The sequence below is a fragment of the Pipistrellus kuhlii genome, unplaced genomic scaffold (assembly GCF_014108245.1).
Source record: "Pipistrellus kuhlii isolate mPipKuh1 unplaced genomic scaffold, mPipKuh1.p scaffold_m20_p_8, whole genome shotgun sequence".
NCBI classification, from domain to species: Eukaryota; Metazoa; Chordata; class Mammalia; order Chiroptera; family Vespertilionidae; genus Pipistrellus; species Pipistrellus kuhlii.
In genome coordinates, this window is record NW_023425584.1 from 12,559,848 (window position 1) to 12,574,482 (window position 14,635).

The 14,635-nt window shown below is 36.8% G+C and overlaps 1 protein-coding gene across 12 annotated transcripts in view; it reads left to right on the top strand.

Annotated features, from left to right (window-relative positions):
* The window catches only part of RNF145 (ring finger protein 145), a 45,883-nt gene extending 32,646 nt beyond the window's left edge, over positions 1 to 13,237 (top strand). For 7 of the 12 annotated variants that reach the window (XM_036423305.1, XM_036423303.2, XM_045576749.1 and 4 more), the window contains 5 exons: positions 3,331 to 3,471; positions 6,104 to 6,286; positions 7,375 to 7,522; positions 8,391 to 8,747; positions 11,432 to 13,237. In XM_036423305.1, coding sequence (XP_036279198.1) covers positions 3,331 to 3,471; positions 6,104 to 6,286; positions 7,375 to 7,522; positions 8,391 to 8,747; positions 11,432 to 11,938 — 1,336 coding nt within the window. In that variant the 3' untranslated portion in view covers positions 11,939 to 13,237. The remainder of the gene's footprint in view (positions 1 to 3,330; positions 3,472 to 6,103; positions 6,287 to 7,374; positions 7,523 to 8,390; positions 8,748 to 11,431) is intronic. The other 5 variants (XM_036423307.1, XM_036423308.1, XM_036423301.1 and 2 more) reach the window with 5 other exon arrangements.
* The last annotated feature ends 1,398 nt before the right edge of the window (positions 13,238 to 14,635 follow it).

The window sequence follows — 14,635 nt, forward strand, 5'->3', positions numbered from 1 at the left end:
ACAGGCTGATGCTCTGTCCACTGAGCCAAACCAACTAGGGCACTATACCCCATTATTTTTAATGTTATGCTTCATTATTGAGATAGAATTAAATAATTAGTTAAAAGGGTTATTTACAGTCTTTTGCTACTAATCCCCAAGGTATTCTAAGACTTAGTTTTTAAGGTATAATATGAAAAAAAGTCCTTAGAGTCTTTTCTCACTTCACTGTCTTTGCTGTGAGCTTATGCTAGATGCAATCTGCCATTTTTTCACTTGGAGTTGGAATCTTGTGCCCTCAGAATCTAGCACATGGATACACATCTTTGCTCCCTGGCTCACTGTCGCCTTAAAAGGCAAAAATGAAACTGTCCTTCTGGAAAATAAATACTACAGGTGGATAAAAGTCTTGGGTTTTAGTTGATAGAACCATTGTTATCCAGCCATCCAAAATGATGGAACACTGTGTACTAATGGTACAAGGAATGAGAAGTTTAAGACAAATTTATGGTCCTTAAGGAACGTTTCTTGTTAAGATCGAACATGTTACACAAAGTTAAGTATTAATAAAAATGTCATAGGGCAGTACCTATGTTAACAAAAAGTAAACTTACTGGTACTAAGTCAGATTTTGTACTTTCTGAAAATAACACTTTTAATTGATAAGTAGCTTCTATAAACATAATAAATTGGTATCAAACACATTTTAATGGCCCATTATTAACTAAGTTTTACTGCTATTTACTTCTGTGTAAATATGGAGGTTTTATGCAGAATTTTAAAGTGATGTAAAAAATAACTGAATTTAATGAGAAAGAAGATAAAAATCCTACGGTTATAATAATAACCTAAATATGGCTGTGTTTTAATCCAGATTGCTATTCATTGTAAAGCACAATCAAATGAAGTATAGCATAGTGTAATAAATAGGCTCAACAATCAGTAAGCTGTGAATGAATTTGGACTTAATTACAAGTAAGAAAAATAATACTGAGATTTTGGTGAGGTTTAGATATATTGCCAAACTAATTTTTCTCTCTATTCTTTTTTTATATATAGGATAGATTGATCCTCAAAATAATAATACTTCAATTTTTAAAAAAAATATATTTTATTAGTTTTCTACCGAGAGGAAGATAGAGGGTTAGAGAGCCAAAAACATTGATGAGAGAGAAATACCAATCAGCTGCCTCCTCCACACTCCCCACTGGGTACCCGCCCTCAACCATGGCACATGCCCTTAATGGGAATCGAACCTGGGACCCTTGAGTCCACAGGCCGACGCTCCATTCACTGAGCCAAACTGGTCAGGGCTCAATTTGTTTTTTAATATAGCTCAAGACCATTTAAGAATATTTTAATATCGATATTTAGCATTAGAGTTTGCTATGAATATCACAAGGAAAACTGGAAGATCTTACACTGAAGCTTGGAAACACTTTCATATTTTATGGAAATACATTCACTGAACATATTAGGTATTAACTTCTAAGTACTTTGCAAATATATATAGTATATACCAATAATTTGGATTTAGCACTTACACAGCATCTAAGTTCCCATCTGGTTCTTTGCTTAATTTATATCTCTGTAAGCATTGTTTTTTGGTCTTCTTGATGCTCTTGTGTGCCAAGTTATATTTGTGTGTTGCCTTGTCAAAAAATAAAAACAAAACTTATTTACAGAAAGGAGGGTTACAATTTTATCAGAACACCCAGACTAAACAAACCAACCAAAAAGCATACACAAACTGAAAAACAAAAAGAAGCTTCTTTTGCAGCTAGAAAAATAGAAACTAAAATTAATAAAATATCTCATTGAAGAGAGGGGGAAGAAAAATTTTTATAAATTTCCCGGACTCTTTCACTTCCCCAAAGCTAGGTTGAAACCTCTTGTTTTCTTTGCTATGCTCTCTTTTGAAAAATACCAATACACTCTTTTCTAAAGTAAAGGGAGACGAATGTGCTCCTCTTGAAAATGTAATTAGATCACTCTTCTTTGGGTGTAAAAGATTACTTTAAATGTAGATACAGGAATAATATGGACCTTTATTAAACTTCAGATTTTACAATCTGAATAAGAAAATTTTTAGTGTTATTTTCAGCCATGATTTTTCTGTTTTGTAAATTACTGGACAATATATTGAAACATGTTATATAATGATTTCTCTAAGAAAAATGTCAAGCATTTCATAAATCAGATTTGTAAAAATGTCATATAATATTTATTTTTTTAGCTGTCAGCCAGTACAATTATAGGTATTTTCATTCCTAACATAAAACCAGACACTTTTTTTTTCTCATTAGAAGATATATTGGTTTGCATAAAATTAGATATTTTTCTATGAAAACTAGCTAGTAAGCAGTAATGTAGAAAGGATACCTATGTAGCAGAAGTATGGAGCTGACTAGTAAAGGACCAATATGATTCCCCTGATTAAACTCTTCATGCATCCAAATGAAATTCAAATCTGAAGATATAGGACTTTAAACATTTCTTAGATGCTGTGTAAGTGCTAAATCCAAATTATTGGTACATACTATATATATTTGCAAAGTACTTAGAAGTTAATACCTAATATGTTCAGTGAATGTATTTCCATAAAATATGAAAGTGTTTCCAAGCTTCAGTGTAAGATCTTCCAGTTTTCCTTGTGATATTCATAGCAAACTCTAATGCTAAATATCAATATTAAAATATTCTTAAATGGTCTTGAGCTATATTCTTGGACTTGCTTTAAAAATAACCCAAAATAAATTAATTGATGTAAACCTAAATTAAACTAAGCCTAAATAAGTTTATTTTATAGAATCAACAGTATGGAAGATGTTGAAGTGATGTCAGGGACGTCAGAGCCAACATAGACCTTGCCCCATAGCAGTTTGTCTAAATAAAGAGTTTTGACTAGTAACTATGGTCGCAGTACAGTCAGAACAATTTGAACAGCCAACAATTTTCAGAAGGAACAGTGGACAACTATACATGCTTCTTTTGAATATCACCAATATGTTAATGATGTGTTTCTTAAAGTTTGAACAAGCTGTAAGCCCTGGGAGTTTTAAGGAGATGATGCATTTGAAGGAGATCCTAGATAAATAAAAATTAAGAAGACTGTTTCAGATATGGTGCTGTGTACTAAATATTTGCCAAGGGGTAAGAAAATGTAGGTTAGGATAATAAGAATAGATTTAAATTACTAATAAGATGTTTAGGAGGTGACATCTGAAATTTTAGTTTGGAGTGTTTTAATTAATGAGAATTAGGTTAAGTTTGGTGATTATTTGAAAGTTTAAGATGTTTTTATTCCAAATAGAAAATTTTTATCTGCCACTGTTTCCCCTTTTCTTCTAGTATTGCTGAATGCTGCAGCACTCCTTATTCTCTTTTGGGTTTGGTCTTCACGGTTTCTTTTGTTGCCTTGGGTGTTCTGACACTCTGCAAGTTTTACTTGCAGGGTTATCGAGCTTTCATGAATGATCCTGCCATGAACCGGTAAGTTCTCTACTTCTAATATTTCTAGACATTTAAATCTTATCTCTAACTTAAAGAAGTAATGATAAATTATTTTTGTTAATGCATCTTAAAGGAAATGGAATTTTGAGTTGGTTTGGAATTTTGAGTTGGTTTAAAAAAAATATATATATATTATTGATTTTCTTACAGAGAGGAAGAGAGAGGGATAGAGAGTTAGAAACATTGATGAGAGAGAATCATCCATCAGCTGTCTTGCACACCCCCTACTGGGGATGTGTCCTCAACCACGGTACATGCCCTTGACCGGAATCCAACCTAGGACCTTTCAGTCCGCAGGCAGATGCTCTATCCACTGAGCCAAACCTGTTTCGGCTGTTTTAGAGGTTTCTGATAGCTTATTTTAAAATCAGATTTCTATATTTGATACTTAACGTTTTTTAATGTTTGAACATAATTTTGATACTAATCAAAGTTTCAAAGGATCATTAATGAGAATGCATAATTGATAAAATCTAGTGGTTATTAAATTAGTAAGATCAGGTTATTGGAAAATCTTGTTTCTAGAACTTGTCATGATGTCTATTTAAATATAGGAGTTTCATTTATATAAGTTTACATAACCTCTTCTTAAACTCTAAATTTTTATGGATTATTTAAGAATTAGTAAATAGTGAATACTTGGGGGCAAATTTTGGAGGAGTGTATATTACATTTTTATTACAGAAAATTTAAAAACCTGTGCTCTATAATCTTCCTGCCAGTCCCAGCCAACACCTTTGTGATGGGAATAAAGGAGGGAGGGCAAGAAAGAAAAAAATAACTCGTGTAAATTGACAATTTAAAGTGTTCAAAAAGTACAAAATGGATAGTGATACTTCTACTACTTTCCATTTCCTCTCTCCAAGCATAATAGCTATAGATGATTACTTTAAAATTTCTTAAAAATATTTTTTACCCATTTAAAAAAAATGTATTTTCCAATTACAGTTGACATACAATATTATATTTGTTTTACGTGTACAACATAGTGATTAGACATTTTTATGTACCCATCTAACACCATACATAGTTATTACAATATTATTGACCATATTTCCTCTGCTGTACTTTACATCCCCGTGACAACTATAAGTTTAAGTTTTATCTATAACTTGACTTATAGGGAAAGATGCATATATATTTTTTTCGGGGGGGGGCTCATTTCTGCATGCTATTCACACTATTGTGCACCTTATTGTTTCACTTAATGTTTTAAGTAGTGTTTATTTTTATGTTAATACATGTAAATACATCTCATTCTTTTTTGATGAAAGCATAGTATTCCAAATGCATTTATCTTTTTTTTTTTTCTGTTAAAAAGTAATGATATATATAAAGTTATGAGTAACTTTATATATGTCACTCTTATTTTTAAATGCTTAATTAGGCAATTTCAAACCAACAAAGCTGAGAGAGGAGTGAAATTCTCAAGTACAGTCGTGTGTCACCCATGTCCTTATCAAGTTCACCCACCCCAACCCCTCCTCCATAAAGCCCTGGTTGCATTTGTTTGGAGTAAATCCCAGATATAATATACTTTTACCTAAATATTTTTGTCTATTAAGCTTTTGAAAAAACATAACTATAATAGAATGTTTATTCATAACGAAAGAATTTCTTGACATCAAATACCCAGTTGGTGTTCAGATTTCCCTAGTAATCTAAAATGTTTTAAACATTTTGTTTGGTCATCTCAGGATCCATATAAGACTGTATTGCACTTGTTTTCTTTCTTTCTTTTTTTAAAAAATATATTTTATTGATTTTTTACAGAGAGGAAGGGAGAGAGATAGCCAGAAATGTCGATGAGAGAGAAACATCGACCAGCCGCCTCCTGCACACCCCCCACCGGGGATGTGCCCGCAACCAACGTACATGCCCCTGACCGGAATCGAACTTGGGACCTTTCAGTCCACAGACTGACGCTCTACCACTGAGCCAAACCGGCTTCGGCTGTATTGCACTTGTTTGATATGTCTCTTAAGTCACTTTTAATATTTAGGTCCCTACTATCTCTCTATTTTCTTTCATTTTATTTATTGAAGATACCAGCAGTCCTACTTCATTTTTCAGAGTCTCAATTTTGCTGATTGTATCCCCGTGATATCATATAACATGTTCCATTATTCACTATATTTTCTTTGATACATAACTTTTGTAGTACATTCATAGGAAAAATTATTTGTGGTAAGTTTATTAGGTTGAAGGATATGTTCATTTTAAATTTATTAGCAAATTTTTCTTTAGAAAGGTTTTATCTGTTTATGTCTCATGCTGTAAAAATGTGCAATTCAGTGGATATCTAAGAATGTTAGATGTATTTTGATTATTACCAAACTAGTTAGAACACTTATTTATCTCAGAAGTTGCTTTTTTTCTTTTGATTGTATGTTCAGTAAATAGCTATTATATTTTGCTCATGTACTGATGCATTATGACTGTATATTATTACATTGATGTTATATGATAAGTTAATACTCTGATTATGTATTGTCTTTTTTTTTTAAATCTAATGGTCACAGATACAAAACAACAGACTGATCCTTTAGATTGTTTTCTGTTGGAATTAAATGAGATTCTGATTGTTTTTCTGAAATTGTATGCTTCTTAGGGGCATGACAGAAGGAGTTACGCTGTTAATCCTGGCGGTGCAGACGGGTCTCATCGAGCTGCAGGTGGTTCACCGGGCATTCCTGCTCAGTATTATCCTTTTCATTGTTGTAGCTTCTATCCTACAGTCTATGCTGGAGATTGCAGATCCTATTGTTTTGGCCCTGGGAGCATCTAGAGACAAGTAAGAAACTTGCTAAGAGAAGTTTTTGTACTATGCTTTACATGAGTTTGTCGTCAGAAGATTTGGGTAATGTTTACAGACAGAAAATGGATGAATAATTGGTATTAAGTGAACAAATTTAATTTTAATTTTTTTATATGGCTGACTTTTCTGTTGTTTATTTTTTCTCTCAAGATTCCTATAGTTAAAAGTAATATCAAAGGCCATTTATTACAAATAAACTTTTCTTCAGAGAAATTTAATACTTTTTACTATTGTCCAGTTTTAAAATGAAGAACATAGAGCATAAGACTTATTTTAGTAAATACAGCAATTAATACATAATTTTATTCTGTGTAATGCTGAAGGAGAGAAAGCATTGAGAGAAATGTAAATGAAAGAAAAAGACTGGAGGCAATCATAGAGACAGGCATTTATGGAGTAACAACCTCATTTGATGCTTAAATAGGGAGATAATATGTTTGTGTATAGATGTATAAACACACAAAAATTAGATATAAATTTAAAGCTCTTTGCATATTATTCTGGTAGAGCCTTAAGAAGCTTAAACTGTCTGGTGGAGTCCAAGATAGGTCTCTGGGGAGGAAGAGCAGCTAGTAGGTCTTGCCTCAGTTTTTGCTCTAACCTCAGCAGATGTGAGGATCAATATACCTGTCATCATGAGCATTCCTCTCATGCCGAGATTTTCATCACAGTGGAGTGGGCAGGGAAAAGGGGGATGGTGATGGCATATGACTTAAGAACACAAACTACTGTTAAAATTATTAAGGTTTAATGCTACAAAAGCCTGAAATTGCTTTCAAATAGCTAGGATTGAGAATGAAACTGAAAGCAAACTGTTGAGGAAAAAACAAATTGATGATGCCTGGCTGTGGCTGAGTGTGGAAACTGAGAGAAAAGAAGCGAGTCAGGTGGACACACCGGCCTGAGCCCTAACCTGCCCTGACCTTCAGTGCCATGACCGGCTGGTGAAGGGTGCTCAGGACGGTATTTGTAAAGAGAAGCATGACAAACACCTGTTAGCTGGGAATGTAATGGTTGTGTTACTAGGAAACAGGCACTTTAAAAGAATACTTTTCTTTCTCTAGGAGTTTATGGAAACACTTCCGTGCTGTGAGCCTTTGTTTATTTTTACTGATATTCCCCGCTTACATGGCTTACATGATTTGCCAGTTTTTCCACATGGATTTTTGGCTTCTTATCATTATTTCTAGCAGCATTCTTACCTCTCTTCAGGTAAGCCAAAGTTATTAACGTTGTATAATAATTAAAACTTTTTAAGGACTCATGATAAAATATGACCTATGTAGGTGATTACTTCCCACCTTCTTTACTAAAATATGTGACATTTATTTGAGCATAGGAGTTGAAGGTAGTTTATTAAAATACTAGGCTGTCTGTCATTGTATTCTAGTATTCTATTTTATCAAGGTAATTAAACATTTTACTTTCTCTTTTTCAAAATGGTATGATACAAAGCTGTTATGTAAATCATAAATTGAAGTAATTACAAAATATTAAAAGATTTTAGCACTTGTTTGGAGCCTTTTTTTTTTTGTAAGAAAATACCATTCAGAAATATCCGTAATTTCATATTGTTTATAAATAAAATGACGTGTGTATTACACATATAACCAGTATTGCCTGAAAATGATAAGCTTATTATAACTCAAAGGTGGATCTTTGCTGCCTGATCCGTAGGAAGTAAAAGAAAATGTAGCACTGGCAGTAGGATTTATTCACTATTTTTTGTAGAAGTAACAGTTCTTTCAAAGTGGAGGAACACATATGACTACAGACTGAAGAAAATTCAGATAGAATTTTTATGGGTTTTGGTGACCTAGGGACTAAGAGGAAGGAAAGAATCAGAGAAAACTAAATACTAATTAGAACTGTTTTAGGAAAGTTGTGTCTCAAGATATGGCTTTTGGTATCTAATACCTGGATTATCGAAATCACGCACCCACATTTTAATCATGCCACTGTCTCTTCTAGATACTAATATGGCATCCAAAAGTGTTAGGAATGTGTTAATGTTTAACGTCTATGGAAAACCTTTCACAGTGATCGTATTCTGTTTTAATGTACATGCTTTCTCTTTCAGGTTCTGGGAACACTTTTTATTTATGTCTTATTTATGGTTGAGGAATTCAGAAAAGAGCCAGTAGAAAATATGGATGATGTCATCTACTATGTGAATGGCACTTACCGCCTGCTGGAGTTTCTTGTGGCGCTTTGTGTGGTGGCCTATGGCGTCTCGGAGACCATCTTTGGAGAATGGACAGTAATGGGCTCAATGATCATCTTCATCCATTCCTACTACAATGTGTGGCTTCGGGCCCAGCTGGGCTGGAAGAGCTTTCTTCTCCGCAGGGATGCTGTGAATAAGATTAAATCGTTACCTCTCGCAACTAAAGAGCAGCTTGAGAAACACAATGATATTTGTGCCATCTGTTATCAGGTAAGCCACACAGTAAGAATCCACATGGGTGGGTCATACTGTATCCTTTGGTGTCTCCCTTGGGACATTAACTACATTATCCAGATTCAAGTTAAGTCCCCAGGCAGAACTGTCTCCTGGGTACAAAGAACGTGGGCCTCAGAAATGATTAGATCTGATAAAATATTTTCATTTCATTTCTAAATTTAAGTTTTTAATGTAGTTCCTCAAATTCTAATATATTATTTTCATCATTATTGCTCACCCATAAATAAAGGAAAAACAGGTCAGGTGTATTTTATATTTTACTCCTGAGTACATTTACACACACACTTATATATTTGCACTATCAAATATATATTGTCACTCAGGAGTCAGCAACTTCTGAAAAGTGGTGTGCCAAGAATCAACTCTCTTTTGGTATTCCCAGGGTGGGGAAGAAGTGTTACTTTTCCTCCCGTAGGTGGAGAGAGTATTTGCTACCTGTGGATATCTGCGATGGTTACAGGTCTCTGTGTGTGGGTTGGGTGGGCACATATGGTAGAGGCAACCAGTTGGTATTCCATTACATTGGCCTACCTTTGGCACATGTGCCATGTATTGCTCACGATTACCTTCTATTAAACATCTAAAGGTGTTATTTAAATCAGCTTGAAAATATAACAACAAAAAACAGGCCTAGAGTTTAGTCACCAGTCATGTGCAAAGGGATGATTGAGTAGCAGCTTTTGTAACTCAGCTGTACTGTTGGGAGTGTGGACAGAAATGGGCAGCAGCAGAAGCTGCATGTGTAAAACGGATGGGGAGCATCCAGCCGGTGGGCAGTGTGAGGCCCGTGAAATCATTTGGTCTGGCCCTGCCAAGGCATTAGGGGTGAGTTAATTAAATGATTGGCCAAATATAGCAGGCTAATTTTTTTTTTTAATTAGAGGAAATATTTTAAAGTTTTTTTAAAAAAATATATTTTATTGATTTTTTACAGAGAGGAAGGGAGAGAGATAGCTAGAAACGTCGATGGCTAAATAATTTTTTAAATAAGTAAAAAATTAGAGAAACATCAACCAGCTGCCTCTTGCACACCCCCTACTGGGGATGTGCCCACAATCAATGTACATGCCCTTGACTGGAATCGAACCTGGGACCTTTCAGTCCGCAGACCGACGCTCTACCACTGAGCCAAACTGGCTTTGGCAGCAGGCTAATTTTTAAGTTGATAATTTTGTATGCCCCCCAAGTAATGTTATAAATATTCAAATGGCCCTTGGCAGGAACCCCCTCCGCCCCCTCTGCTCTAAAGTCACTCTTAGAGTGTGATGAGTGTGGCCTGTGGGATAATGCCACAGGGTGTCAGTGAGGACACAGGGAACATCCTCCCTCCTAGTTCTGCTAGACCATCTAGATTAGAATTTTTTTTCTTAAGATTAAAAGGCATTTATGTACCACACTTTATTGTTATTAGAACACACTTTTGCGTACTGGCAAAATACTATTTCTTGGGTTGTTTTTGCATTTGAGAGGACTTGGCGTATAATGTAGGTACCCGGAGTTAAGTGGTTGCTGTTTTAGTTTTGGCACTTGGTGCTTAGCACCTTGTCATGTGCAGGACAGAGCCCAGCAGTGACAGATTCAGGGCACAGCAGCTCCAGTAGCCAGCCTGTGTCTAAATATTCCAGTGCTGGGATTTGCGTCCTCTTTCTATTTCCTGTTGTCACATCACTTTTTTTGAGGTGCTTGAACTACCTGCTGATGCCACACAGAAAATGGAAGTCATTGCTTAACTTCCAAGCTGGCTGCATTTCCTTGGATGGCTTTCTGCTTAATAGTTGACTCCCAGGTGTTACCAGCTCTTGACAAGGGATTTATAGAAATTCCTTGTTTTGGGACTTTAAATAACCCCAATGGTCAGTTCACCAAATTATAATCTTAAATTTAAACTTCATGTCCTCAGCCTTCCCTCCCCAAATATATCTTAAGCAAGGAATGTAATGCAAAGTCTATCACCTCATATTCCAGTGGTTATTGAACTTGAATGTGCATAAAAGTCATGTGGATGGCTAGCTGTAACTGGATTTGTGAATGGCATCTTTAGTTGTCAACTTCTGGCCCAGGCATATGCATGGTTAACCAGCACTCTGGGCAGTTCTGATGCAAGTTGAGAAACACTGGCTTGGCTTATACAGGCCCTATCTTGAAAATTGGATATATAAGTTGAAACTGAAATTGCTATTTCCTTGTCAATATCCTGGTATTTTGTGGCTGATTTTGTCTCCTTGCCAATAATCTCATCATGGAATACTCTGTTCAACTGTGGAAAAGCCCTGTCTTCATCAGGTTTTTCTGAGGTTCCGATTATACTTGTGCTATATCCGATGGAGACTCAGTAACAGCTTTCTACAGTTCTGTAATCCTTGCATTTCAAGCCAGTTAAAGGGGTTATTTCTTCCTCGTTTTTTGCTTTTACTTGTTTAAAAAATTGTTTAGCCAGTGGTTCTTGTATTATTTGTAATGGGGGGTGGGGAAGGGGAGTGTTTCTCTGATGGCAAGAAAATTATTACTAAAATATAAAATGAGTTTTAACCTAAGATCTGTGTTACAGATTTTCTTTGGGGAATTGTGGGGCGGGGGGAAATGTGGCAACTATAACTTTTGGGGATATCATCAAAGGTTGTAGATAATAAACACGAGGTATCTTTATTCCCCATTAGGACATGAAGTCCGCTGTGATCACACCTTGCAGTCATTTCTTCCACGCAGGCTGTCTGAAGAAGTGGCTGTATGTCCAGGAGACCTGCCCCCTGTGCCACTGCCACCTCAAAAACTCTTCCCATTTCCCAGGGTCAGCCACTGAGCCGGCTCCTCAACCACGTGCTGGAGCTGAGCAAAACGCTGTGCGTCAGGAAGGGGCCCAGCCTGCTCCACAACCAGCTCCACAACGGCGTGCTGGAGCCGAGGAAAACGCTGTGCGTCAGGAAGGGACCCAGCCGGCTCCACAACCGCGTGCTGGAGCCGAGGAAGGGACCCAGCCGGCTCCACAACCAGCTCCTCAACCGCGTGCTGGAACCGAGGAAAACGCTGAGCGTCAGGAAGGGACTGCACCCCCAGACCAAAAGCATCCTGGAGGGACTGGAATGGAACGAGGTTCCAGAGACAATAATGAGTGCATTGCCAGCAGATCAGATAGCCAGGAAGGGACTTGTGAGCCTACGGAATAGCTTCTTGGTGCAAAAGATGAAGCACGTCCTGCTGAGGTCAACCCAGAAGAAAGCAGCAGGAGTAACGCTGCGTATGCTGGCTGCTGGCGGGGAGGCTGACTCCGATGGCATTTGTGCCCAGATTTGAGAAACAAATATATGGGGTGATTAGGTGGGAAATTTGACATTCCAAGGATCTAATCCGGGAAATACTTACTCTCAGTGGAGACCACCTGTTTTCATGCCCTTGACTTTGTGGGAGAAATTTTACAATGTATGTTAATCAAAATGTATTTATATATCCTGTGCTGATGTTTTGTAGAGGTTTGCCAAGGAAATTTAACCTCAACAACTTCAGAAACTGTCCCTGATTTGTAAGGGATAAATAAAATCAGATTTGAGTGTTTGAAAGGGGCTAAAGAAAGGAAGACAACATAAGGACAATCTGGGAAGAGGCAGGCAGAGTGGAGCTGACATTTCACTTTCTATGGGACAGGATCATTTTTGTTACAAAATATGAGTAGTGACCAACCCCTTTCTCCACCCCCTTTTCCCTCAGCTAATTGGAACTCAGTCTGGTAATTATTAAGTTTTGTATAGCACTGATTGAAATCAAAGATATAAAGGCATTAATTGTATCCAGAGATCGAAACACCCTCATACTTCGTATGTGCTTTAGTGGAGGGGCGGTTGGGCATTTGGCCCCAGGTATATTCATGTAACCTGAGACCCTTGAACTTTCTGATCGAGTCCTCAATATTTTGTGTATATGAAACTTTTGTTGATATATCGTACACTGTGTTGGCTGTGTGAAGTAATCTAAAACTCTAATGAACACTTTGGAGTCCACGTTAGTGTGGGAGACCAAAGTGGGAAGGGCTTTAGGTCACTGATAGAGGCCTTGTGTACTTTTCAATCCTGTGTAATGTTTAGTTCTTGCAACTGAATCAACAGTGTTAAATTATGGCAATATTTGCACTTGGGAATGAGTACATAACTGTATGATCACACACTGCAAATGCCACTTTTAAAGCTGTTAATAGACTTTGCACCTTTTCTTTGATAAGGATGTGTCATATTTAAATTTTTACATTCATCATGGCTACAGGTAGACCTGGGGGGGTACAATTTTTTTATGGGAATTTTGATATGAAAAGAAACTAGTCATTTATTTATACAATAGGCTTGGTTCAGAAAGTGTTTTTTTCAGACTTGGTATTCCTAATGTGGGTTGTGACTTTATTTTATTTTTAGTAGCAAATTTGGATGTAGACTGACAGACATAGCTGAATGTCTTAATAAATTTAAATTTGAAGATAACTTATGTTTTCCCCCCTGTGATGATTATTATGAAGTGTTTTGTTCTTAGGGACTTTTTTCCCCCCCTCTCCAGCTGGATTTCTTATATCTTGATCCCTGTCTAAAATGCCCTGTAGATGACAACATTTTTTACTTGAAAAAGGGCCAGTTCTTTGAAATCTCCTACACCAGTGATAGCAAACTCAGCTCTGCACCAGAGATCTGGAGAACTTAAAAAAAAAATAAATAAATATATATATATATATATATATATATATATATATATATATATATACACACACACACACATTTTTTAACATGACTTCAGACCCATTGAATCAGCTTCGGGGGAGCCTGAGAGCGGGTACTTCAGAGCTTCCTGTGTGATTTTATTCAAGACTGACACTAGCAATGTTGCAAGTTTAGAAAAGAAGTGGCTAGATGAGGATGAATTTCTCCCTGGTGGAGCTGCAAGTTTCCCACCATCCTATTGTTGAGCCGTGTTATGCAGCAAAAAGAGCAGATGGCTCCCTCTAGTGGTGCTCAGGCCGTTGTGCAAGACATAGCAGCGATCTCTGATTTAAATCGGGTTTTTGGCCTTTGTGGAAAAGGTAAGTGTTCAAATATTTACCTTTTTGGTGCCTCGTTTGAAGGAATTAAAATTGCAGGTGAAGTTGAAATCATTTGTGTCACAGTGACCTCGGCCAGCCTTGAGCACCATCTACACTTCTGACCAAAGGACTCCCATGCACATCTAAGGAAAAGGAGATGTTTAATAAAAACGGGCTTCTTTGACACCAAGTTTCACATTAGAATACAATTTTTTTTTTACCTCCTAATAGCATGGAGAGCCCCACTCTACTTGCCAAGTTGCAGCAGCCTAGTGGACAAATATGAGTCTCTCTGTTAGTCTACCGATTAATGCTTTTGCTTCAGTCAGGAGAGCTATCTTGTGTTGTAGTGATGAAAACCCTCCCAATCTCAGTGGCCCTAAAACAACAAAGGTTTATCCCTCACCCACATCGCATATATGTCTATTAGTTTTGGAGCAGACACTCAGGGATCTAGGCTGAGTGGAACAGCCAGTCTTGAACCTTCCTGATGGTCACACCAAGAGAAAGGGCTCTGGGAGGCTTAGCAAGTACATGCTCCTCCCAGTGGTGGGTGCACATCCCTTCTGTTCATCACCATCATCTCGTGTTCGGAACTGTGGTCACACCAGCACACGTGGGCGTAGTTGTTCAGTCCTCCTGTGGTCTGGGAAGAGGACACAGCAGTGCTGACTACCACACCTCTGTTGAAGCAACAGGTACTTTTATTTACTCATTAAAAATTCAGGAGCACGCCTGTGAATTTTTCAAAATATATGGGTTGGTTGAGAACCTCCAACCTAATTTGCTTCTTGGTCTAATATGTATG